Source organism: Diadema antillarum, unplaced genomic scaffold (genome assembly GCF_040938485.1).
Source record: "Diadema antillarum isolate AM-2024a unplaced genomic scaffold, OU_Dant_1.0 seq00000547_RagTag, whole genome shotgun sequence".
Taxonomy (NCBI): domain Eukaryota; kingdom Metazoa; phylum Echinodermata; class Echinoidea; order Diadematoida; family Diadematidae; genus Diadema; species Diadema antillarum.
Genome location: NW_027271493.1, coordinates 225746 through 253347, shown reverse-complemented (window position 1 = coordinate 253347; position 27602 = coordinate 225746). Strand labels below are relative to the sequence as shown.

At 40.2% G+C, this 27602-nt stretch overlaps 1 protein-coding gene across 1 annotated transcript; it reads right to left on the bottom strand.

Annotated features, from left to right (window-relative positions):
- Positions 1-105: 105 nt before the first annotated feature.
- Positions 106-26596, bottom strand: LOC139734780 (GRIP and coiled-coil domain-containing protein 1-like). The gene is made up of 17 exons (XM_071645572.1): positions 26444-26596; positions 25721-25860; positions 24809-24964; positions 24098-24187; positions 22469-22597; positions 21459-21508; positions 19298-19439; positions 18032-18213; positions 14697-14899; positions 13463-13605; positions 12640-12837; positions 10463-10623; positions 9626-9649; positions 6256-6367; positions 4718-4917; positions 3842-3971; positions 106-160 (listed from the first exon to the last, which is right to left on the bottom strand). Exons 1-17 carry the CDS (start codon positions 26526-26528, stop codon positions 113-115), a joined length of 2193 nt encoding a protein of 730 aa, XP_071501673.1. The 5' UTR covers positions 26529-26596; the 3' UTR covers positions 106-112.
- Positions 26597-27602: the final 1006 nt, after the last annotated feature.

Genomic DNA, 27602 nt, shown 5'->3' with positions numbered 1-27602 from the left:
ATGTTGCTAGTTTCTGCCCCTTTTACCCTAAAGTGGACTAGAAGTGATCAATTTCTGCGTTTCCCATCAGGGAGATCGTCACAAGAATTTCGACCTGGCCTGCAGCCTCTCCTCACGTTCCCCACCAGCTGGCGCTGTGCTTCTTCAGCAGGCTTTCTTTCTGTTGGTGCCAAGAGGTAAGCAGAGGGGAAGGAAAAAAAATAAAACAGGTTGGTCAGATGGAGAGGAAACTGACAAAAAGACAAGTCAGGGACAACGAAATACAATGGATGTATAGGTGCATGATATACATCCACATTACGGTCATCCAGGCGATGATTAATCTATAAAAATCAGTAACATTAATGCCACAGGCATTATCAAGATAAGATGATTTCTTAATTTTTCATTTCATGACACCGCCTACAGTACATCCACAGGATTTTTTATGGGGGGGGGGGGGGGGGGACATCTGTGAGATGGGGTCAGGATTTGAACCCTGCTGTACAAGTATATACTGTAAAAGTGGACATTTTTGCGCATTTCGTGCAACCAGACACTAGCGCGAAAATAAAAGCACGGGAATATTTCAGTTTGCCATTTGTTCCTGTCCGTCATGTCTTGATTCCGCAGAATTAAAAACACGCGAAACTCTTCTGACACGGCCAAGCGCGAAAAATTAGTCGCGCGAAAATATCCACTTTTACAGTAAAGCTGCACAAAGTGCATAAAGATTGCATGCAGCAGTAAGTTAAGGCAAACAGAAGAGCAGGTTGGCGACGGGGACGTCCATGACATGATTTTACTGCACCTAATTAACTCTTTCTCTCCTGTCAGCAACACATTCATGTACAAAGTCAATTGGCATTTAGACTGGTGATGCTGAGAGAGTTAATTATGAGGAATGCCAAGGTATGCTCATGGTTGATTGAATTTTTGAACTAAAATGTCATCTACTGATTGAGATACGTTGCATACAGTTTTAAGAAGCTCAGAGTCAAAATGCTATCACGCATTCATTAATTGCAGATGCTTTCTTGAACAGGCAGATAGGTGGTGTATTAAAATTCTATTCATTCTAACTTTCATCAACATTTTGGGCAGCAGTCATCAATCGACTGACAAATAAAGTCTTCAAGACAAGTGTAATACAACTATGCATTTCATTGAAATGGTACACTTTCCATGCAGGCAACATGCTGAGCTTATCTCGGTGTTACACCCATTAGTGAAGGTGTATTTCTGGTGTTATGTCAGGGCCTGGCCTGTGTACAAAGTCTACGGAGATATGGCAGTGCTAGTGTAACAACAACACTGTAACATACTTGTGTATACATTTGGCACAGTAAATTGATTCTATGCATATACCAGGGCCCTGTTGCATAAAATTATGGTAACTGTACAAGCAACATTTGGCATTTCTACATTAACTACCACAGCAACACTATTAAATAGCCAATGAAAGCCCCAAAATAACTGACGGTTACCAATAATTGCAGAGTTGCTTTTGATTGTAAAGTAAGCATACTTCTAGGCAACCGGGACCTGGAAATAAATAATTTTCACAGCAGAACCACGAAACTTAAAACAACACAATGCAAGTGTTAGTCACGTACTCTAGGTAAAATCTTTTGAACGAATGAGATTAGGCCATGCTCCCCATCAAATGTGACAAGAACAAAATCAGGATTGATACTTGACGATACATATTCATGTGATTAATCATGCATAGTAAAGTATTAGTCAAAACACACAGGTTCCACAGTCAAATCATAGGGGCCTACCATTACTAACAAAATATTGTTACTTGATAGATTTTTAGATTTTTTTTTGTCATTAATTGCCAGTGAAAAATGAGTGTCGATTTATGTAGTATAAAACTTTGAAGACTACAAATACACAGTAGTTACAGAAAAGTATGATGAATTTCTATAGACCATACACTCTGTAACTGCTAGCACATACTAGAAATATCACTTAAGGTGATTAATACCCCCGCCCCGTGACGACAGTCTTACCCAAGGAATGATCTTTCCTTGATCTTCTGCCATTTAAATGCCGTTACCATGGCAACGCAGCTTTCGACACGTCCGAAAAATATGTCTTGCACATCTTCCCACCAAGACTATTGTGTGTGCCACATTTCATAAGCTTTTGTCAAAAACTGAGGAAGTAGTTCAATCCACAAGATCTTTCCTTGATCTTCCGCCATTAATATGCCATTACCATGGCAACGCAGCTTCCGACACCTCCAAAAAAATGTCTTGCACATCTTCCCCCCAAGACCAATGTGTGTGCCACATTTCATGAGCTTCAGTCGAATACAGAGGAAGTAGTTCAATCCGCAAGATATTTCCTTGATCTTCTGCCATTTATATGCCGTTACCATGGCAACGCAGCTTCCAACACGTCCGAAAAATATGTCTTCCACATCTTCCCACCAAGATCAAGGTGTGTGCCACATTTCATAAGCTTTGGTCAAAAAACTGAGGAAGTAGTTAAATCCGCAAGATCTTTCCTTGATCTTCTGCCATTAATATGCCGTTACCATGGCAACGTACTTTCGGGTACTGTCAAAAAATGCGTCTTGCACATCTACAACCAAAGGCACACATCTGTACCAAGTTTCATGGAAATTGGGCAAAAACTGAGGAAGTAGTTTGCAACACAAAATTTTTCATCATTTTGGCTCATAATATGTGAGCTGTTACCATGGCAACATACTTTTTGTCACTGTCAAGAAATGTGTCATGCTGACCTATATCCTAAGACAAACATTCAATATGAATTCCATGAGAATTGGAAGAACACTGATGAAGCAGTTTTGCCATGAAGCATTTTGCCCTATATTTTACCAATAACATGCCGTTACCATGGCAACGCACTTTTTGCCACTGCGGAAATATGTGTCTTGCACATTAACATATTCAGATGAACATCTGTACCTAATTTCATAAAAATTGATCAAAAACTGTGGGAGGAGTTCGCGACGCAAGATTTGTACCCATTTTTGCCCATAATATGCCGTTACCATGGCAACATACTTTTGGGTACTGTCAAAAAATACGTCTTGCACATCTACAACCCAAGGCACACATCTGTGCCACGTTTTATGGGAATCGGTTGAAAACTGAGGAAGTAGTTCGCGACGCAAGATTTGCAACGGACCGACCGCCCGACCGACCGCCCGACCGACCGCCTGACCGACCGCCCGACCGACCGTCCGCTGATTCCTATATACCCCCTTCAAACTTCGTTTGGCGGGGGTATAATAAGGGAAAATAACATTGTTTTCTTTGAAAATGTGTCGTAAAATATTTGCATAGATCTGAATGTTTGTCAAGTCACATGTTTTCTATGCCTTATCAAGAAGACTGCAGTAAAAACAGGAAATTTGGATTATCTTGCAAGTGGTGTCTCCTTCCCAATACTATCAGCTTTTAGGACATCCCCCCCCCCCCTTCTATGCACCTTTTTCGCATTAATGGATTGCATTTTTGGATGAACAAACCTTGAAATGACTCCACAAATGTTCCAATCAACAAACTCTTTTTCATTTTCGGATTAAAACACCTTTGGAATAGGTCCAAAAATGTTCCACTTCCACCTAATAAACTCTTTTTCATTTACAGATCAACAAACTCTTTTTCAAGTTGGGATTAATGAACAACTACTAGTATACAAAATTTGTCTTTTGGAATGACAAACGTTTGAAATAGCAAGCCTTACTTCATTTCCCAATTAAATGAACTTTTGGAATGAGAAATGTCATCCATAAAAAAAAGACTTTGAAAAGTTAGTACACGAAAATGGCAGAAAAGCAAGCATCATTCTGCCGAGATACGCACTCAACACTCAGTACCTCCTTCCTGGTGAACTGCAAGATGGCGGCGATGGCATTGAACATCTGGCGCTTCGTGGAGTAGCTGTCGGTGTTCAGGTACGACAGCACCACGTTCTTCAGGTATTCCATATTCGTTCCTTCCCTTGACCTAGATGTAGAAATGATGCCAGATTATTATTTCATTTCACCATACTGTATTCATCCTCACAAAACAACTCTGTGTGCATCTGTTTTTAATAGGGGAATCAGCCACAGGTGATCCGATACGATGCTAAAATTGGTAGTGCATTACTCTTGACCATGCTGCTTTAACAGGATAGATTCCAAACGTACTCTGGCTCAGTCCCATGCATAAATTTTCATGTGATTTCATAGGTACAGCACTTCCTAGTCCCACACATGCTCTTTGATGTAGTATCTATACTACCCTACTGGAACATCACTGACCCATTTTGCTGGCAAAAGGTAGATCTTATCTCCCATCTCCTCCATCTGTTTCTCTTACCATTGAATCACTCTACACATCAGTGCATCAGATGCCATAAAAGCACAAAGTTCTGCAGGAATATTTGTGTGTGTGTGTGTTGCGATTTAATAGCTGGGTTAGACAAATTTTGCATGTCTTTAATATTGAGGAAATTAAGCATGAAATACAGTATTATTACACATAACAAGCAACAAATTTGCACGCTTTACCTCTGCGTGAGTTTCATGTCATGCAAATGGCGTGAAAATTTCCACCCTTTCAGTGAAATGCATCTCACAGTCCAGCTCAGTCCCACAAATGCTATTCGGTGCGATGCCAGGTGTTACAATTGTCAATAGTCCCATATACCCATAATCTTGTTGGTGTGGTGTTCATATCAATCAGAGCACTCTACGGTCATCACTGACCTGTTTCTCTGCCACCTGTCCACCTCCTCCCTAAGTTCCTCCACCTGCTCCTCGTAGGTCTGGACGGCGGTGGCGTGCTTGTCCTGGAGCTGGCGAAGGGCCGACTCCAGCTGCTGCTTCTGGCGCTTGACCGTCGTCAGCTCCACCTCCTTTCGGGCCTGCTCCTCCGCGAAGTGGAGGAAGGAGGAGCCACTTGCACCCTGGGGGTGGGTTTGAGGGGGAGGAGGTGGGGGGGGGGGAACAAACATTCTGTTGGTCTAGTTTGGTTTCAGTGGAGACAGAAACATTCTCTTGATCTTGCTTATTTTAAAGGACAAGTTCACCCTAATGTGTAGATTGAGTGCATGCACTATAGCAGAATACATCAGCAGAGTTTGAAGAAAAGTTGACAACCTGTTCGCATGTTATGGATTTTGTGAAGTTTCGCTGGATGAGAAGACAACTCTCTCTGAAGTCATGACTGAACAATAACATATTATAGAGAATATGAAGAGAATTCCACAAAATTTTATCTTTTCTGAAAAATAGTATGCATTTCCTTGACTTGTTACTGACATGTTACACGTAATTTCACTCTCCCTGCTTTATGAAAGAGGTACTGTAAAACGTGATATATTTGCGGCATGAAATTTTCGCAAATTGGAGCCGACGGCCTTCTCCATGGCATGAAATTTTCGCGAATTGCCACTGGGATTGAATGCATACAGTGTAGACAAAAACTTTTGTGGGCATTTTAATTTCGTGAATCTTGGCGCTTGCAAAATTCGCGAAATTAAAATGCACGTGAACATTCCTTGTTTTATAGTAAGTCAAGAGCCCTTTCATTGTGGTACATAAGTGAAAATCTGTTGAATTCTCTTTATATTTTCTCTATGATAATTTGTCATCGTTCATGCATGACTTCACAAATTGTTGCAGTCTTCTCATCCATCAATGACTGAACTGAAACTTTTACAAAGTCACATCTTGAGAATGGATCGTCCAATTTCCTTGAACTTTGATGATGTGTCTTACTAACATTGCTGCATTTCCTCAATCCACCTATACAGTCTGTATACAAAAAGGTAATCCAACTTTGGAGGGCAACCATTACATAATTCCTTGTCAGCAATGGAGAGCACAATGATGGTTGTGAGGAAAGAAGAACTCTTCCTCTTTCGGTTGGTACCTAATTGTGATGATAAATGCCATGCATGACTGAGCACGGGCAATTGGACGGGCAAGGGGCCTCTGTTATGGCCCTTACGAAGGGGAATCTGTTTTGTTACGGGCATTTGGACAGGCAAGGGTAATACATTCATCAAGAAGACTTTTGTTTTCCCATGTTAACCCGTTGAGGATGAGTCTCGAGTATACTTGGGCAGGGGTCTATGGGAAATGCGTGCTGTAGCAAAATCAGCTAGTCCTCAACGGGTTAAGAAAAAGATACTCTTAAATTTTAGGAAGCCTCCTACAGAATCAGAAAGACCTTCTATCTTCAAAGAAACGATGCCAGTCATTTGCATGGATTAAACAATCAATAGACCATGTTGGCTTACTGGTGTTGCAGGAGTGGCAACGAGTTGTGAGACAGTCTCGTCCGCTTCGGACGACAAGTAATCCTCGCTGGTCACTGACTGAACGTCATCGGCCGACGTCGCACCGAGGTCGCTGCAAGAAAACATCACGAAATCGGTTGCCTGTTAAAGGTCCAGTTTACCTTTTGGAGCAGTGATTTTAAGAATGTTCAAGATGTCCCTTTTGATTCATATTATGTGTAATAGGTCAGTAGTATCACAAAACATCCTACCATAAAATTTTTTGCAATAAAGCCAAAACTATAAGGATATATCACTATTTTTTCATTAAATCATAACTGTAGATGGTTTAATCTGGAAATATTTTTATTATAACTATTGTTCAAATTTTGTATATTTAACAATACTTCACATCGATTATACTGGTTCAAATTTTGACACTGGTTGCTTCTATCCCGAACTCACATTTTGGAACTATTTTGAAGCACTAATGCTGGGTTTTTGTTTCATCTGCGAATGGTAAATTATGCCTTTAAAGCTGACAAACCCTCATATGAGTAATAATGAAAACACTGGTTTACATGATTGTATACAGAGGAAATATTATATTGCTTTAATGAAATCTGGAAGTATGTTTCTTGTTTAGAATTTAATGACATCTCATAATACTCAGCATGATTTACACTGTTTAACTTCACTCCAGCTGACAAGCTTAGCCATAGCTTTATGACAGGTACATGCCACACAAAAATCCGCATTCAGAGTAGGAACTGACTGCAAGAAAAAGAATCCTTGATCCAAGAAATTAAATGATGAATTCCTCCCTGTTCATATCTAAAAAGACAGTCAAGCCACATACTGAGCAAATCCCTTTTACGCAGCTTTCCAGCAAGAAATATTGACTGGAAGACAGACTGCTGATTTTGATTGTTTGTTTTTATTAAAAGAGAGAGAGAGAGAGAGAGAGAGAGAGAGACCACAGCCCACAGAATAAGAATGAATTCTTGCAAAATGAATGACAAAGGAATGACAAAAAAGAAAGATGTAAATTCCTGCTAATATTGAAAACGGTTCACACCATCATTATACTCCTGGTACATGCATCAATAGTGGCAGCATCAAAGTGGAATTGGTTGTTTCAATGAATGGTGGGAGAAAGGAGAACACATGTTGCCATGCAGAAAAAGCCTACCCTCATCAATTTAAACTCTTTTTGTGCCACATTTACACAAAAAAATGACTCACTATGACCTGTCAACTGCACATATTTTGCTCAAATGCACCATCGCCCGCCGACCGATTGATGAATAATTAACTTAATCACTACACACCACAGAACATGGAAAGTGTCATAACGTGTAGCTACGATAACAGCTTTTTTCATTAAATTCAAATAACAGCAAAGATTGCACTATTCTCTACAAACATGCTTTCCTGCATTCTTAGAATAAACGTTTCTATGAAAAGATAAGTGGCTTTGAAAAGCAAAATGTTTTCCGAAAGCACTCATACATTGCTCTCTCCAAGTAACAGTCTCAAAATACCAGGTAATGTGGCACACAGGGGGTTTACACCCTGGCACAGACAGAGTCATATCTTGAAAACAAGTTTCAGATAGAGTTCAAAGTTTGATAGATATCTATCACTGTTTACTGGAGCTGGTCATAGATGATCGCTGAGAATGACATGAACGCTTGCCATTATGAGCTGCAAAAGGTATGATGACAATGGCACAAAATTCGCAAGCATATCATGTGCATGAATAATGACACAGACTGGCCGCTTGTAAATACCTGTAACACCACATATGATTGATATACTTGAGGACTAAAAGTAATGTAGAATATCCTATCACAGTAGTACTGTTTTTACCAACAGCATAGAGTACAAGTTACATTATAGCAACAGTATTATTGAGACTGGTTCTAAATATGTATATAAAAGATGCCAGTTACAAATGGCAATATAACAGAACATCTTGCAGAAATGAATAACCGATACCACTTTTTAATACTCAACACCAATTGATGGTGATAATTATAATATTCACTGATAATGCATTGTGTAAATGTAATGACTTATGATTATCAATGATTATACAGTCATAACCAATGTCAACTGATATATAGGTATACCACCAAGAATTCGCCATGAGATGATCATGAAATTGATTCTAATCAATGATAGTGATAATGATGGTACTGATGATGATGAAAGATAATGATGAAATGCACTAGAAATGATCAATATTCAAACATTTTGTTTCATCCATCACAAAGATGATGGAGGGAATATCTTCTTCCTGTTGACATTTCCGCTATAAATGTTTCAGTATGAAGGTGGTGGAGTAGTATTTTTTTCTAATTCCATGAAGAGAAATTAGGCTTCACTTTATAGCAGGGACATAAGGTGTACAGTACACATTAATGCTTTCTTTGAGCAAGAAGTGAAGAAAATTACAGGATGAAATCAGGAGTCATTTTAAAAGACAAAAATTGTGGGGGAAAATGCATGCATATGGAATTCCTTAAATGCTGCAATATTAATGAGCGTGTGTGGCCAAGGTTCAGACCTCGGGCTAGAATGCACAAGGGTAGTATTTAATCTCAGGACTAAATGATAATCACAAGGAACTTGCACAAGCCTGGCATGTATTACTAGGATCTGTCGCACGCATTTCCAAGATCAAATTTTGCATAAATTCAAGGAGCACACTGAAACTGCCTTTCTGAATTGCAGAAGACAAATGTTTCGCAAAGATCAAATTCATCAGGAACTGTTATTTTTAAAAAAAAATACTGCAAGCAAAGCCAAGGAATTCCCCGTAATGTTCAAGGCGATCAAATTTGTCCTTAACTATCATTGCAAATGACATAAACATTGTAATGACAAATTATTGTCTGAATGATTTAAATGGCTGCAGGATGATGACTGCATGAACTGATAATAGCCACATGAAGGAACAGAGAGCGATACTGAAACTACACACTGTATTGCCACTCCACGAAGGACACAAATTAGCACACACAAGAGATTTCAGTCACATTGAAAAAGTAAAGGATAAAAGCACCTCCCTCGGAAAAAAAAAGAAAAAAAAAAGAATGCAAAATATTCAGATTACAGTTTAGCATTGCAAAATTGCAAATATGAGAGCACAAGAATGCATAATGAGAGATATGAAAAATATTCAGATTTTGTCTCTGATGATTTACTACTCTTTAAAGACTGGCAGCTTCCCTGATATGTGTTGTCAATGAAACAATAGTTACTGAATAAATCCACCAAGAATTACTTATGCCAATTCAACAATAAGTCAGAAAATTAAAGTAGAGCTAATGTTGATTACGCTTTGGAGAAAGGTGACTCATTGTTGAGATCTCAGTATACTTACTGGCTTTTAGATTTTCTCAGGTGTCTAGTGTTAGAACAAATTCAGGCATGCAAAGGAATATCAGAACATTAATTAATGAAAAATATCAGCAAATATTTTCATTCTTTGGTCAGAATCATTATTCAATATTTGGTTAAGTGAGTGAATTACAAAAACATTCCTCTCTGAGCTTATTATATACAAGTGAAGATATTGCACCTTCAAATTTACATATTAATTTTATCAAGTTCCTTGCACTCACAATGCTCTTGTGATAGACAGTTACCTCTTTTAACCTATGCAGAGTTCTTGAAATTATCAGAGTAATATTGGAAAGATGTCTCTTTTCTTTTATAATCACATAGGACTCTACGTGGCATGTGTATAAAGCGATGGAGTCCTGAAAATCACACCATAGTTTGTTTGTTTTTTGGTCTTAATTTAATATTTGTTTCTTTTTGCTTTGGCATTAATGATATGTTTAAGTAATCATACTATGATAGTCTATGATATGCCTGATCACTCGTGCAGTCAAGTCTAAATACAATTGTACATGTATATTTCCCAAAGGCAGTGGTAACAAAATTGTCAACTACTTGCTAGAACTCACATAAAATATAAACAAATAAATGCCTGGAGAAAGGTTTGCGTTAATCATTCCTTGCTTTGATAGGCAAGCCTTAGGCAAGCTTTAATGCTGTCTGGAAAAATCTGTGGAAAAAACAGTTTCCCTTCCCCCTGCCCCAAACCCAGCCACCCCACCCCCCCCCCCTTTCTCTGTCTGTCTGTGTGTGTGTGTGTGTGTCTGTTTGCATGTCTGTCTGTCAGTTAGTCTGTCTCTCACTAACTGGGTCTCACCTTTGGCTAGTAACCTGGTGAGTTGGTGCTGGGGTAGCCCCGGGCTGCTTGGCACCGAGCTGTCTCTTGAGGTCGTCGATCACCAGGTCCTTGTCGGCGAGCAGGGCCACCGTCCTCTCCCTCAGCTTCTGGATCTGCTGGTCGAGGTCAGCAGCTTTCAGCTGGAGCCAAGATCATGGATTAGAAGAGGAAAATTAAGAGTTTTATCACAAAATAAGCTACATTGTAACTCGACTGTTATTAAGTTGAGAGATTTGCAATTAAAACTGATAAAAAGCAAAGAAAATATAAGAAAACATGATATTTCAACCACTGCTTCAAGAATATTCATTGTCATGTTACAATCTGACTATGGACATACTTTAAAATGCTTAAAAAGGGCACATAGCCCATTTTGCAATGAAACTTTTCAAATACAAAAAGCATTTTCTGGCTAGAACTGTTTTTTTTTTTTTTCGACAACCGGTAATGAGCAAGTTTGTTGACCATTGGTTACATGTCTTCATGATACAAATTATTTCTGCTTTTTTCCTGATCAACAAATTGAAATATCCTACGAAAATCAAAACAAAGTTTCCCACTTACTGTATAAGCTGTTAGTTTCGTGCACATATATTTTGCGCAAAACGAGGTGGTCACAGACATTTTGGCATGATGTTGTTTTCGCGAACTGACACCGAAGCTATTGTAAGTGCTCGTAAGTGCACTCTTATGCCAGCACATGGGGACATTTTTGCATGTTGTTAATATTCGCAGTCCAACAGTGATTGCGAAATTCGCAAAAATTAAACCCTCCCGAAAATAACAGTTTATACAGTAACAATCCCATTCAAGCAACTGCAAACACAATGGCATTAAAAAACAAGAGACCCGCGGGTCACGCGCTCACCTGAGTATCGCAATTTCACCTTCCAGGCATTCTTGCACACTCTTACCTGAGAACATTGGAAACTTAGGTCTGCATACGGATCCCCCCTCAACTCGGGGGGGGGGGGGGGGGGGGGGGGGGGCAGGCAGCCCTGGATTTGCAGTGAACAAACTTGGAACTAAAGTCATCAATGTACAAACTCATGGTATTAACTTTGCTTTATCATTTCTGGTTCTAGAGCAGAAGATTTTAAATATTCCTTAATGTGGGGGGGGGGGGGGTGGGACCCCTAGGGGCCTCTCAAGAGGGACATGGTGCCCATTTGAAGGAATTGAGATTCTATCCCCATAGGGATGTTACCTGCTAAGTTTGGTCAAAATTCATCATGAGGTTTTTCAAGAAGAAGATGATCATGTACAATTCAGGCTCCATTACAACTGTAGGACTTCTCCCCATCCCTCTCCTGGGTCCCAAGGGGGGGGGGGGGGGCACCCCTGATTCCGCCAACCCCATGAACAAACTTGAAACTACAGTCATCAATGTACTAACTCATATATCATCTAAGCCCTATCACTTCTGGTTCTAGAGAAGATTTTTAAAGGTTCCTTAATTTTAGGGGGTTTGGCCCCCTAGGGACCCCCCAGGTGGGCAATGGTGCCCATTTGAACAAATTGAGATATTATCCCCTAGGGATGCTACCTACCAAGTTTGGTTTAAATCAGACATGGCAATCTCAAAGTGAAGATGAAAATGTACAATTTAGGCCCCATTAGGACCCCTCCCCACCCCCCCTCCCGTGGGTCCCAAGGGTGGCACCCCTGATTCCCCCATGAACAAACTTGAAACTACAGTCATCAATGTACTTACTCATAGTATCAATTAAGCCCTATCACTTCTGGTTCTAGAGAAGAAGATTTTTAAAGATTCCTTAATTTTAGTGTGTTTGGGCCCCCCTGGGGCCCCCCAGGTGGGCCATGGTGCCCATTTGAACAAATTGAGATCCTATCCCCCTAGGGATGCTACCTGCCAAGTTCGGTGAAAATCAGTCGTGGGGTTCTCAAGAAGAAGATGAAAATGTAAAAAGTTTACGCACGACGGACGACTCACGACGGACGCCGGACGAAGAGCGATCGCAATAGCTCACTTGAGCCTTTGGCTCAGGTGAGCTAAAAAAAAAACTTCCGCTAAAGTTTTCATTTCTGTATTATTCTAACAATCAAAGTGGACTACCGTACATATCTAATGTCTCTTTTCAAACAACTGTCGAAACGAAATTAAACCCTCGCAAAAATAACAGCTTATACAGTACCTTATAGTCATTCTCTGCCTGAGCGAGGGAGCCCTTGTGTTTCTCCTTCATCTTGGCCACCCGCTCCTGGAAGTCCTCCACGGAGCGCTGGTGAGCCGCCTCCTCCTCGTCAAGCTGCTGGCGGAGGACCGATACGCGTTCCCGCATCTCGGCCAACTGGGTCTGGAGCTGCTCTATCTCCTTGTTGTTGGACGAGTCCTGCAGATGGCAGAGAAAAAGGTTGGCTTTGCATTCTTCTCTGACTGCTCCTAAAAGTCTTTTGACCCCTTTGAAGACGAGTCACGTGTATACTAAGTATTCGGGCAGGTGTCTAGGGGATATGCATGTTATAGCAAAATCAGTCTTCAACAGGAAAGTGTAATTCCATTCCATGTATCTGTTATCTTTAAAAGACTGGGAGGCACAGGTATTCATGGGTGGCCTGATTTAATCCATCCTCATTCACTGTCTACTGGGTTACATTCGAAAACCGCAAATTGCGTCCTTCAGCGAATATGTGCATTGAAGTGTATGCTCATCAGTAATGGTCGACTGCACTTGCCATTCTTTGGCAGCAAGTGCGTTAACATAGAGATCAGTGAGAAAGCTTTACACACTTTGTTACAGGGAGAGATTCGCAAATACATCCAAGCCTGGCCAGTCATCTCACTCCATGGTACCCTAATGCTACGAGGTCTCTACAGGGAAATTTTCCCCTTTTGTCTGTGAATTGATGGCATAATCACTTTTTGCATACAATGCAATTGCAACATATGTCTCTGCCCTGTTAATGCACGCAAGAAATCCCTCCCCCCACCTCTTTTCGAACACAAGGAGCCCTTACTCTGACTGTCCTGTTCTTGAGGACGTTCTGCGCCCGCGTCTTGTAGGCCTCAAACTCTTCTTTCAGTTGCCTCAGCTCCTGCTGGCAGGGGCTGTGGTTCGGGTCACCATCACGGCTCGTCTCATCATCCACGCTGCAGACATCTACAGAAAAAAAAAAAAAATATGCAAACAATTTTATCACCAAGTTGAATTATCCTATAGGTTTATGCCAGGTTTAAAGGGGATGGCTAGTACCTGATCATTGGGAATCAGTGGGAATGCTGGGGGATGATTGTTCCAATACTTGTGGGATTTCTTGAAGAGTACATGATATATCTATTGTTGTGTGAAAATTATTTGCTTCAGAATGGTCTCATATTCAAGTAATGTGCAGTTTAATGTTTCCAGGTAAGCATGCCTGTACAGTGACGGGGCGATCGTTAACGGGCCGTTAACGATTGCCCCATCACTTATCCGGGAAGGCTAATCAGGAAAGGCGGTTGAAAACAAGGAGAAAAAATGGTTGTTTGAGGAGCAAAAAGGGCAACAAGCTGCTACAAAGAGACAACACAACCTAGTACTGATATATCTGTGGTGCACATCTTGTAAAATATGTTAACCATTCCTTTTGCTGTGAAGATATTACAAGCAATGTTTACTTTGGCTGTTCTGTCCAGAGCAAGGTCATTAACCTCACAAGTTGAATGAAAATGAGCAAAGCAAGTTGGATTCCACAGATGGTATGACATTTCGCTTGCTCATTTTCATCCATGTCATATATTTCTTGTCGTTTCCTCATATGCTCATACTTCATGGGTTAAAGAACTTCAATATCTTCAGCAGGAGGTTTAGTGACGGCATTTAGAAAAAGTCTAAAGGTATGTAGCAATCATCACAGTACATCTAACAAATATGAACAAAGTTTTTTTGGGGGGAGGTCTGCCTATTGTAATGTACTGTATACGGCATATATTTAGCGAGTCTAAAGTTTCGCGAATCGGGACTTCCCGATGATTTTGCGAGTGGTTAAATTCGCGATCATGGAGTACTGTATTGAACGGAGGAAGTGCGTCACATTCATATTGAGATCAGAGTCATTATTTTAGCGTGACTTTTAATTTTCCGAATAGCATCTGACTTGCGAAATTCACAAAAATAAAAACCTCACGAAATATACGAAAATACAGTAGATACTTGATAAAACGTGCCAAATCCTAATGGAGCGACACGGTGTGTGAGCGTGTCCAACTCACCGTCAATGTCTACTGGTTTTTCTGCCTTCTGACTGGCCAACTTGAGGAGTCCCTTAAGTTTCGTGATTCTCTCTTTGATCTCCGCCACGGACAGATCGCTGTACGTTGTCTCCTCCTCCTCTATCATGGCCGATGACTTGTTTGCTGCCCTCGCGAGGGCCGTGTTCTCCAGGTCTAGCTGCATGATTCTCTCCTTGAGTCGTCTTTGAGAGATAGAGAGAGGGATGGTCATAGGTGGTTAATTCTGAAGGATACAACCACTTTCCAAGGTCTCTTTACAATGAGGGTCGTAGTTACTTCAGTGACTCAGTTAACAATAATGAGCCAAAACAAGCATCACAAACCAAAAGCTTCTGACATCAATGTACTACAGTACCTTTGATAATTTCAATTTTCAAGACTTACACTGTTGCATCATGATAATCAAAATTGCTTATGTATTAACCCTAAAAAGACTGGGCTATTTTGGTAGCTCGAAAGACTGGGGGGGGGGGGGGGGGGGCCTCAAGGGCCCCCCCAAGATCTCGGCCGTGGATTGCGCGATCGCCGCGGAACTTTTGCACAATGGTAGTGTGCGATGTAATCTACAAGATCGTGTTTTTTAAATTTTAGAAAATAGTCTTCTTTTATTTTATTTTGATTAATTATGATAATCTATGCGAGAAATCAGAATCTTTCATCTAAATCAGTAAATAAAGCTCGAAAAGTGCTCATTTTTGGTATAATTATTCTTTGTGGCATTCTTAGCAAATGTACTTGAAAAAAAATTCGGTATCAAAATTAATTTCTTATTTATTACATTGTTTCATGAATTTCTTATGTATTTCTTTGTTTTTTCGACCTTTTGTTTTTGTTGTTTTTTGTAACAAAATTTGTCACAGACACTTTTTGAAGCATAATACTCCTAAAACAAACTAATTTTAGCCATTGAGAGTAAAAATAAGCATATTTATATGAACCATGCGAAAAAACTCAATTTGCATTGACTTTGTTCACAAAATCACATTTTTTAGCCATTTTTGGCCTCACGTGCATGTACAAAAAGTCATGTAACTTCAGAACCGTACCCCTAGGCATCACAAATTTGGTGTCAAAATGTGCGGGAAACTCAAAAGAAAAAAGTCATGGAGCATCGCGGCGAGAGCATTGCGTGTTGCAGAGTAATTGTGCGAAATGTCGAAGGGGGGGGGCCTCCGAGGCCCCCCCCCCCCAGTGCAGTTAGGGTTAAATGCCATCAAATGACCTTTCACACTAACATTTCTAACAATAGCTTCATACACATTTTCAGGACCAAACAAGTTTGACTCTTAGGAGAACTTCTGTGTGAGATATCAAAACAAGGTGGTGGGCTCATGGAGGATAACCCTAAATCTCCACACAGCGTGTGTTTGATAGATACCCCCATCTCCCCCTGCCCCATCCCCACTTAGTTTAACTTTACTTTCTTATATTAAAATAAAAACATATTATGTTAAATGTCATGTATTTCTGATGATGACTGCACCTATTAACCCTAACTAGGCCGGGGGGGGGGGGGGGGGGGGGGCCTCCGAGGTCCCCCCCCCTCGACGTTCCGCGCGATGTATCGCAATCGCAAAAAGCTATCGCCGCGACGTTTCATGACTTTTTCTTTTCGAGTCTCGCGCATCTTTTGACACCAAATTTGCGACGCCCGGGCGCGATTCCGAAGTTACGCATAAATATATACATGCATGTCAGGCCAAAAATTGCTCAAAAACGTGAATTCGTGTACAATTTCAATGCAAACTGTGCTTACAGGCAAATTTCATAAAAGCATGATTATTTGGGTGTTCTATTGATTAAAATCAATGAATAACATATTTTCATGTTCGGAGCGATGTCGCGGACAAATTTCATCGAAAAAACAATGAAAAACATAAAGTCGAAAAAACAAGGAAATACATAAGAAATTTTAAAAAACCAATAAAATACTTAAGAATTTTTTCTGATATCACAATTTTTTTTAATTACATTTGCTAAGGACACTAAAAAGAATATTTACACAAAAAAATGTGCCTGTTTTGAGCTTTATTTTGTGATTTATACCAAATAGTCTGATTTCATGCATCATTATGCATAAATTAGCATAATTTAGCATAAATGATAATTTTTTGAAAAATTAACTTCAAGATATTTTAGATTACATCATAGGCAAGGTGTGTGCCAATTTTTGTCGCGATTGCGCGGTCGACGGCCGAGATTTGGAGGAGGGCCTGGGAGGCCCCCCCCCCCCCCCGGCTCTATCAACTACCTAAATAGCCCGGCCTAGTTAGGGTTAAAGGAGCACACGAGTGGTCTAACAAAAATGAAAATACATATATTGTACAACCTTAAATTTTTGGCGTACCTATATTTTTGCGAATTGCTGCATGTCTGGAATTTTCACGCAGTTTTATTTTGTGGTTGCGAGGGTCTGTTCATTACTTCACCTTTCATGACATAAATAAGAACGCGTGACAAGCCACTACACTACTACTAAGACCCCGTTTACAGTGCGGGGCTGGGCCGAGCCGCGACCGAGCCCAACCTCAATTGCAGGGCCGAGCCCTGCAGTTTTGTCCGTTTACACTGCCGGGCTCGGCCGCGCTTTTAATTCAAACCTTTCAATATTTTGTCATAGTGGCGCTCTGCTTGTAAATAAACGCAGTTTGGTATAGTCTGGTTTTCAGACCCTTTGCCAACTAGATTCCGTGGCGACGAAGTCGCCGTTCGGGCAAAGGCCTTTGCCGAAGGAAAAATCCTTTGCAGGACAAAACCATCTTAAACTATACTAGTTTTAGACGTTGAGGGGGTTAATATCCTGAATAGTGAAATAGTACGGCCAGAGGGTTTGGAAGCCAGACTAAAATTGGCCGCGCATTTGGTGCAGTTTGCGTTTACACTGAGAAAAGGCCGGGCTCGGCCGCGGCTCAACCGCGGCTGAGACCACCTCCAGAGCGTGGCCAAATGCGCGGCCAATTTTGGCCCCGCATTTGGCCTTTTGTGCGTTTACAATGAAATGAAGGCGGGCTCGGCCGCGGCCGAGCCTGGCACTGTAAACAGGGTCTAAATGTTTTTCTTTCTTGTCCGTAAGTAAGGAGTGTGTTCTGCATTCAAAGTTCTGTATAAGCTTGTTGTTATGCCCCAGATATCATACATCATGCGCTGGTATGGCTTAATTCTATGTTCGAAATTATATATTCGTGTATTGTTGTTTTTGTGCACTTTTATATTCATGCGGTATTATTTTCGTGTTTCAAAGACGATTCGCCAATCCACCACAAAAATTCCATTTCTACAAATCTCAACATTTTGAGAGAGAATTTGCAACTCACTGAATGGCAGTCTGGTCCTGTTGGCGGCCACGGTCATAGCTGCCCACCGTCTCTGACAGCTCGGACAGCTTGGACTCCAGGTCGGCCACGCGTTGCTCCTCCACCGCCCGTGTCTTCTTCAACCGCTCCTCTGTCTCCCGAGCCTTCTGCTGCTCCAGCTCAATCTGCATCCTGTGCTGGGCCTGGTGCAAGGATGATGCGAGAGGTCCACAGTTACAGATTGTAAGTTACCAACGAAAGGGTGATTGGTAAGGTTGAAATGTCAGACAGAGGTTAAAGTTTAACCACTTACAGATTAACGGTCAAATGTTACATTTTAAGGAGGTCCAAAGTTAAACAGGTTAAAGGCTAAAGCTTTGGACATCCAAAATCTGCAAAAGATCATGTGAAAATTGTACGAAAAATTTGGCACATATGATAAAAAAAAAACAGGTTTGTTTAATTACCTAACATGCACTGCCAATTAACAAATTAGTTAAAAATTTTGTATTCTGCAGGCTTTTGTACAAATTCTGCAAGCAACAAAAATATGCACAAACAAGAAAGGGTTTTGATGAAAGATACTTTTATACTTATCCTGTTGAACCCCGACAGTGAATAGTAAGAATTCTGATGTGCTTTCTACCACTTGATGAGATGAAATGGTATGTAAATGAAGAGTTTTTATTGCAAAATGAGTGAACTCCATTCTTCTTAATGAGATATTTGTGATCAAAGCTGCTAAAAAAAATAATAATAAAAAAATAAATAATAATAATAATAATAATAATAATAATAATGAGATATGGCATATTCTTAATATCATGACTTCAATATTCTTTGTTGTGAAAGAAATGAGTTATCACTGGAAAGGATTAATTTTGCTCTGCCTGATGACATATATATTTTTAAAATGTTGTTAAATGGCACTTGCCCGATTTTACGATCAAACTCTTCGATTGCAGTTGAGTGGAATGAATTAATGAAACATGTGCCAAAATCAGGGGCGGATCCAGGAATTTTGTAAAAGGGGGGGGGGGGGGGGCAAAAATATTTCTAGTGCCACTTCTGGGTTTCATCAGCTGACAAGCAGGGGAAAAAAAAGAAAAAAGGTTTCAACGCAATTTACTGGTGCCACTACAATCGGTTAACAAAGATGGTTTCTTTGAAAAATTCAAGGGGGCGCATGCATTTCTTTTTATTTCTTTTGTTTTAACAAAAAACTGGATCCACCACTGACGATGAAAGTAAAAGCTCTTCCCAGAAAAGGCAAGCATGGACTCTCACCTTCATCTCGGCCATCTCCTCCTGGAGCCGGAGGAGGAGGGGAGGAGGCTTCCTAGCCGCCTCCTCAGCTGACAGCAGCTGGTTTCTGACCACGCCCAGTTCCTTGGACAGCCTCTCTATGTGCCCCTCGTATTCACTGGATCTGGGGGAGTGTGATGTCGATGTGAGAACAGTTCCAAGTTATGTACATTATCCTTGCTTTGGTGATGAAAATGTAAAATGAGAAAAAGACTCAACAATATAATTATGCTATGAATGGTTGCTGAAATGGCTTATAATAAGTATGAGGTACACATGGAAAATAAGCGGAGTGGAAATTTTCACAAATTTTGCTTGACAGGAAACTAGTGTGAAAAATAAAAACACACATTTCTCTTTTGTTATGTTTTGGCTATGTTTTGATACTGCAGAGTCAGGAATGTGCAATTCATCTTACCCAGCCTAGCTTGAAAGATTACTCGCACTAAAATTTTCACTTTTACAGCAGTTTTATGCCAGCAAGATTTAGGCAGGTAGTAAAAATTCTTTGAGAAGAGTCAACTCAAGTGAATTTGTCAAGTTCAAGTACTGGACTAGACATACTATTAAACCCTTACTGTACTGGGCTATTTGGCTCCATGAAAATACTAGGGGGGGGGGGGGGGCTGGGAGGCCCCCCCCCCCCATTGATCTCGGAAACGCGATGTCCGATGAACTTGAAAATTTGCATGCTGATAGATCTTCGCGTGCTGAATCTGATGGTGTAATTCATTTTAATCAATTATGCAAAATTTTTGCATAATTAGCTAATTAATTATTCATAATGCGTATTTTATGCATTTGGGGGATATTTTCATAATTTCAGCCTAAACAAGTACAAAATTCCATGAAAACTGTGTAATAATGAAGAATAATGTTTCCCAAATGTGAAATAAATCAGAGAGAGCAAAAAAAAATGACAAAAAACAACTTTTTTGTTGTTTTGCATTGTTTTTATTTATGTTTTCTCTTGTTTTATATTCCTTATGTATATCATTGTTTCTAAACTTTGCCCAATTCATTTCAGAACAATATAGAAGCATGAACCAAGTGGAAAACCAATTCCTGAGCAAAATTTATAAAGTAATGCAAGCCATGGTCCATGGACAGTATGTAACTGAACACAAATATATGCAGCGGTTAGCCTTTTTAATGACATGTGTATACTAATTGGCCCATAACACCCCTAGGTAGGTCTGATATGGACAAATATGTTATCAAAATGTGCGCTAGACTTCAGGGGAAAAAGTCTTGAAGCGAGAATCCGAAATTCCCAGCGGTCGCGATGCAATCGCCAAAAGTATGGAGGGGGGGGGGGGGCCTCCCAGGCCCCCCCCCCAGTGCAGTTAGGGTTAACCCTATTTTAACTGGGCTATTTGAGACCATTAATTAACTGCCCCCCCCCTTTTGTTGTCTTCTTTGTACAGTACTGATGAGTGATGCCTGGTTGATACAGTTTGCTGAGTATTGCTAGTCACATAATTGAATTCATGATCTAGAACCACACTAACAGAATAAGAAAGAAGTAATGTCCTTTTTCAAGAGGAAATTAGCAATATTTCTCACCTTTCTAATTAGCTAAGGTATACATTGCATTTGTGTAATGGGAGGCAAAGTTTTTATGAGTTGTCAATTTCACAAATATAAAAAATTGCAAATTAAACCCGCAAAAATAGCAAAAAAAAAAGAAAAAAAAAACCACTACATGGCTGTACACAATGCAATATATAAAGATACAAGTAGTCTTCCATTTTGAGGAGTTAATATTGCACAGATTTGATATGAAATTTTCAGTCATTTTTTTACACCTAATTGTAGTCTTTTGTTTCGCCACAGTCTCACTCTTTGCGCACTATTCTCGTTCATGTTTTGCGATTTTAATTTGTTTTTGCAAACTTGATGACACAAGAGAGACCCTGATGAAATTATGTCAGTATATCAGGCCAAACCTATAGCATTTGAAGCTTGCTGGATGACTATTTGGTAAAATAACATCTTTCATTTTCCCAGACAAACATATTGTGCTAGAAGACATGATGAGCTAGCCCCAAATCAATTTGATTGCGAAGCAACAAACACTAAAACACTTTTGATGCTCGTTGGAAGTCTTGAATTCAGCAAAACTTTTGGTGTGCCTACTCACTTGTCTGGGGCGGCCCTCAGTCTCATAATTATGTCTTCCAAATCAAAGACCTGTAGGGAAAGAACATCAAATACAACAGCCATAAGAATATATGTGGAAACCGTGTTAAGAAACATTTTCCCCTCCTCAAGAAAGTTTCATGGAGGTGACTTGAAAAGGATTTTAACCCTAAAGGGGCTGGAAAAGGGGGGGGGGGCAAATCGCACGTTCTGCGCATAACGCTACTATTAAAGCCATAACAATTTTTGTAATTGCATGTCACCACAAAACGGGCACGGTTTGGTGATTTTGAGTACATTTCCTATGGAAAGCAGTGTTCTGTTTTGAAAATCACAGAAACCTGACAATTTTTCCTATCTATCAGTAACAATTTTCAATGAAAAAACAAAGGAAAGCAAAATTTATAAACAGAAGAATACATAACAATTTCAGGAAAAAAAAAAGAATTAAAATGACTGTTGAAAGCTATTATGATGTACTTTTTGTTGAATATGTATGTTAAAACAGATAATTAACAACAAAATTAGACTCTCAATGATTTTCATAAGTGTTTAACTGGCCAAAAGTAGGATCTTGGGCTTTATTTGCATGAAATAAGAAATGGATGATTTTCGAAAAATTGAATGACACATTCTTGTAGATTACGCGCGATTTAGATTTAATAGCATAGTCAATAAAGGACAGTCTGATTTGGGTCAATAGGCAGTCACAGATTACCTCTGTGGCTTCTGGGGTTTTTTTTTTTGGGGGGGGGGGGGAAGGATGTTAAAAAAGCACTTTTAGAACAGATTGAAGAAAGTACCCAATTTGTAAGCCAATATTTTAAAAAAATAAATGTCTGACACAAAAATATCCTAGCGCAACAGGGTGACTCATTGCTTTCAGTGATCATCTTTTTAGAACAGGTCTGCGACAGACTTTGTGCATTCATGCATGTCAGGGGGAAAGAAGAAATTCTGTTCACTGAATGCCATGGGAGGGGAACAAAAGGGGGGCAAAAGCACACCAACCTTGTTCTCCTGCCGTTCCTTCTCGGCCCTCTCCCTGGAAACGAGGGCTTGGAGCTCCCTCATCATGGCAGCGTGGTTCAGCTGCTCCGCCTCCAGCTCCTGCTGCTGGGCTCGCAGTTTGGCCCTCGCCTGTGCCACGCCCAGACAAACAGTAGAGAAAAAAGATAGATAAACAGCACATCATTTCATTTATACTAACTGCATGGTTACTTGCATGGTAACATTTGTTTACGAGCAGCTCTATTCTCCCATTCCTAGTCAACCTGGTACATTTTGTTTTGTTTGCCTTGCTCTGTTTTTTTTTTCTTCTGTTTTTGTTCTTGTCTTTTTTATTTCTAAATTCATTTATACATCAGATTAGAGGAATGCATTACAGGTTCTGGCGTGGTTGACCACTCTTACGCATCGGAGTGAACTAGGTCTCTTGAGATTAAGAAATCTGCTTGATGCACAGAGCCAAATTGTCCAAAAGATGCATCCCTAGAAAAAAAAAAAAAAATAAAGTGGGAGGACGGTTCACTGATGACAGACCTGAGGATCCTTCATGAAAAGTAAAACCAAAAATAACAAAAACAGCTAAAAAGTTACAGAAAGCCACACGTAGGTGCCTTCAATATTTGACACACAAACTGTATGCCAAAAACTCGAACAACAATAACACAAACAACTTCATTTTAGATGACCAAAGATCCAAGAGACTCCGACCCTGCGCATCTAGCAAAACTGGAGACTCTGATCTTGAAAACATGTCCACAATATTGTTTGGATGTAGCACACGTCACTAGCAAGAAGCCTGGAAGTCCCTTGGGTAACAGATGCTCCCTGGTGCTATTTTAGCCTCATCTTGAAACATATGACAAAAACTAAAGTTGGGCAGGAGAAAGTTAGAAAATTATACATCTTAGGCGGGGAAAAACACAGTGAGAGAGGGAGGAATTTCAAAATCAAGAGAGGGATTTTTCAGGAAATGGCCTCAAAGCGAAGATCTCCTGCCGAAAGCGGGAGAGTTGGAATCTCTGAGATTCCTTCCTCTCAGTGTTAGTCTTTGGTCCTGTAATATTTTTTTACCCCTTGTGGTATATTTTACAATGTGTTGCAGCTAGCTTGACAATATGGTGTTTGGGTTTCTTTTCAATGCCTGATTCTCCACCACGCATTAAGGAAGGGAGCACTGCCACCCTGTTTGAGGTTTTTCCTGCCTCCATTTTCTTTTCATCAATGTATTATCGAAATATTTTTTTCCTCAAATCCATTTCAACCATAGCTATTTCGTAGTTGCACATGTCATCTGGAGAAACTCTATGAAATATGTGATATGAGCTGACCCCCAAATTTTGCTGATCACATATTATTCACTTTTCACTAAGTAGGTTTAGATTTTGTTTCTACTCTTTTCGAAAACACACACACAGTCACAAAGAAACAGACACACATTCATTAATTTCTACAATTGTATTAACGGTGTCTCACATCAATAAGACATGATTTTCTTCTTCTTGTTGTTGTTGTTTTTTTTTATTTCTTGGTGTTGTTTCGTTAATTGGGTATTATCTTGTCTGGATGACATCCCCTTCCTATCCTCACTGGACCCTAACAGCAGTGAATAGATAACAGGTAGGCACCCCTTACCTCAGCTAGATGCTGTGTGAGTGTCTCTGCATTCTGCTGCAGGTTGTCCCTTTCGTCTTTCAACTTCTGCTGCGCCTCCTGCTGGTCTTGCTGCAACGTGGCAACCGCATAGATGGAAAGAAAAATGACAAGAAATCATCAATTATACCACTAGTAATCCCACCTTTTTGCAGTATCACTTTTTGACACAGGATGGCCCACAAGTTTGGGTCTGTACATATTTGTAACTCTCATGGTTACCAGCCAATCATATTGAAAGTTTTGTCCAGGGCCTAAATGAATCATTGTTTTGTTATTGTTCTTGGTGGTGGTAGTGTTGGTGGTGCCATCTTTTTATTTTGTTTGACAGTTTTTTCATCGCTGATAAACCTTGACGAGTCTCTACTAGCTTCTAAATTCAACTGAAAACAGAAATCCTCAATCTTATTCACTCTGAGTAACCGCACATCAGTCAATTTGCGATTCTTTTTACAGACAATGAAGGATCGTGTCAAAAAGGTACCACGTGTCAACATATCATAGCACATAGTATGCACATTGGGGGTACTAGATATAAGGTCTTAGTCTTGAAACAAGACAAATAAAATCATCATTAGCAAACTATCATGTATGCCAAATATGTTCCACTGTCAGAGTGTTTGACATGGCATTACACGCTACCTATTTTGTCTATGATGGGATAGCAAACTTTGAGGCCGGTCTTCAACATACTCGCATCTTCTTCTTGTCGTCTTGAAAGTTTGCCTCCATCTTGGATTTCTGCTCGGTGACGGTCGCCAGCGACAACGTCAGCGTGGCTATCTGCTGCCTCAACTGGGCCGCTTCCCCCGACGTCACATCTCCTTTTGCCTCCCGCTCTTCATCACCCTGGAAACGAACAAATAAACAAAAAGCAGAGTGAATAGCTGGTAACTGAAGTGCTCTTTTGTCAAAACCTTGTAAGCTGCAAACAGCCCTGGGGGGTGTTTCATAAAGCTGTTCGTTAAGTTACGAACAACTTACGAGCGACTGGTGATCAGTTCTTGTGCTGAATTATGGAAATTCTGATAAGTATAGCATATCGAACTGATCACCAGTCGCTCGTAAGTTGTTCATAACTTTATGAACAACTTTATGAAATAGGGCCCCGGCATTATTTTTCTTCATATTACTATTTAACCACAACTTTCACTCCTTCACATAAATCAATACTGTACTTTCTGCTTAATTGCAAAGGAGTTTAAGAGCTATGCTAGCAGATTTTTCCAACAAACCAAAGTACTAATTTAAATGACAATTATAGGAAGTGTTTCATTTTCTAATAAAAAAGTCAGGGCTCAACACTAACTTTTTTATTCTCTGGTGGCCCATTTGGGCCACTAAAATCTTTGAATGTAAATTTTGGTGGCCCGAAAGAGAAATGTAGTGGCCCAAAAATGGTAGGAAATATATATCTATTTTGAACTTCAGCTGCCTGATCAGGCCACCAAAAGATAGCTTTTTTGATAACTTGGTGGCCCGTCATGTATTTTCAGTCGCCCCTGGCCATCAGGGTACCACTAATGTCGGGCCCTGCCCAAGGTAACGCCATTCTTGAAATGTAATCCTGTTTGCTATTAAAAGGTCATCCATGTTTTCTCTCACCTTAGACTCTGCATCGCCCTCTCCGGCCCCTTCCGTCCTCTCCGCATCTGGCGCCTGGCGGCTGACGGTGCTCAGCGCCTTCACGCTCGCCTCTAACGCCTCCTTCTCCTTCACCAAACTCCGATACGCGACAGCGAGATCTGTGCAGCAGTTGCAAAGAAACAGTCACTCAGTGACACTTATTACCACTGGCTTCCACCACATAACCATTTATTATCTGACACTTGCATCAGAAATTTTCTCACACATTTGACTCAATTACTTGATATCAATACATAATCTTGTCATAAGAATAAATAATTTGTGTCAGTGTATTATAAGCCTACAATTCCTGCCCAAAACATTGTCTACATGGATCTCTCTCACTCTCTCTCTCTCTCTCTTTTGAACACGTCCTTTCACTTGCTTGCTTCTCTTTTTTTTTCACTTTGATGTCAATATGATCAAGATACAAACACAGAAATATATGCATGTAATCCACACCAACAGATATGTACAATTTGTATTTTTCCATACAGATTAATACCAAGACACTACGTAAACAGTGCAGAGGATTTGAATTTCAACAAGTTTTCCTGAACAAATGTCAATCCTGTATTCATAATTAAATCTTCAATGCACACATCATCAATGTTTAATATACCGGCAATCACACATCACTGTCAACGTGTAATTGAAGATTAGAAAGGTGTAAATCTCACAAGTGGAACCCAAGGAACTTACCTCGCAGTCTTCCCTTATAGCGATCCAAATCCTCCTTCTGTTTCTCCACTGTCTCGAGGAGCTCCTTTCGACTGGATCTGTCCATCGTTGCCTTGGCGTCCAGTCAAGGCCAATGCATACTACAATGTACTTCTTTTAGGAATGAAATGAACCTGTAAGAATATCAGGAGTGAAGGGAGAATCAATTTTGTTTACATTTCTTCGTTTTGTTTCACAGTCAAAACAGACTCTGGGATCATTATCATTTATGATATTGGGTCTCTTACAATATTATCATTATCATTTGCAGGGCTGCCAACATATATTGACTAACAGGAGAGAATGAGATCTTGTGAGGGAGTGTTCCCCCTCGATCCCATAGCAGGGAGCTTAAATCGGGGCCATTTGCTGCATACTAAAGTGTATTTTTTTAGTACTCTTAAAAATGAGTATTTATGTTAAAATTAGTGATAAAATCTCTGTTGGCCACTTATAAGTTCTCCACTGGTGTGGTTAACCGGTAAGGTAAGATTGCATAGAAATGAATGCAAATTAATTGTGAAGTTGAACGTTCAAGCATGCAATATGCATAGGCCAGGCCGTATGCATGGCGTAACGCTTTCACGTCACAGCACTTCAGTTTTTGGCTTTTGCCGGCTGGCCGTGCATAGCATGTCCGTATAGGCCCTATCATGTAAAGTACATTTATGTACACAGCGCAACATTCACTGGTTGGGACAATGGTCGAACTTCCAGCGCGAGCGAACTTTTCTCACTACACAACCACATGACCGCCAATCAAATTGTTTTGTCCTTGATTGCACGGTAAACCAACCTATAGCAAAACTACAGAATGTGATTTAAATCAATACGGGGGAAATAAACTCAACTGCCCTAAAGCTTGATGCAGACTCAGAGATCCGTGGGGTTCTGCCCCTACAGGTGTATCATGAAATCAAAATGTCTGGGATTTTTGTGTGTGTGTGTGTGTGTCTGTGCGTGAGATGATGTAAGATCAGTGTGAGAGCATAAGATTTGGTCAAAATGTGTGTAAGTCTCACAGTCAGCGTCCTAGAGTTGGCAGCCCTGCATTTGTGGTTGCTTTAAAATTGCCAACTTGGTACCACGCATCTTCAATGCGCGCTTGTGAATTCAGAGTAGACTCTATTTTCTTTTCAAC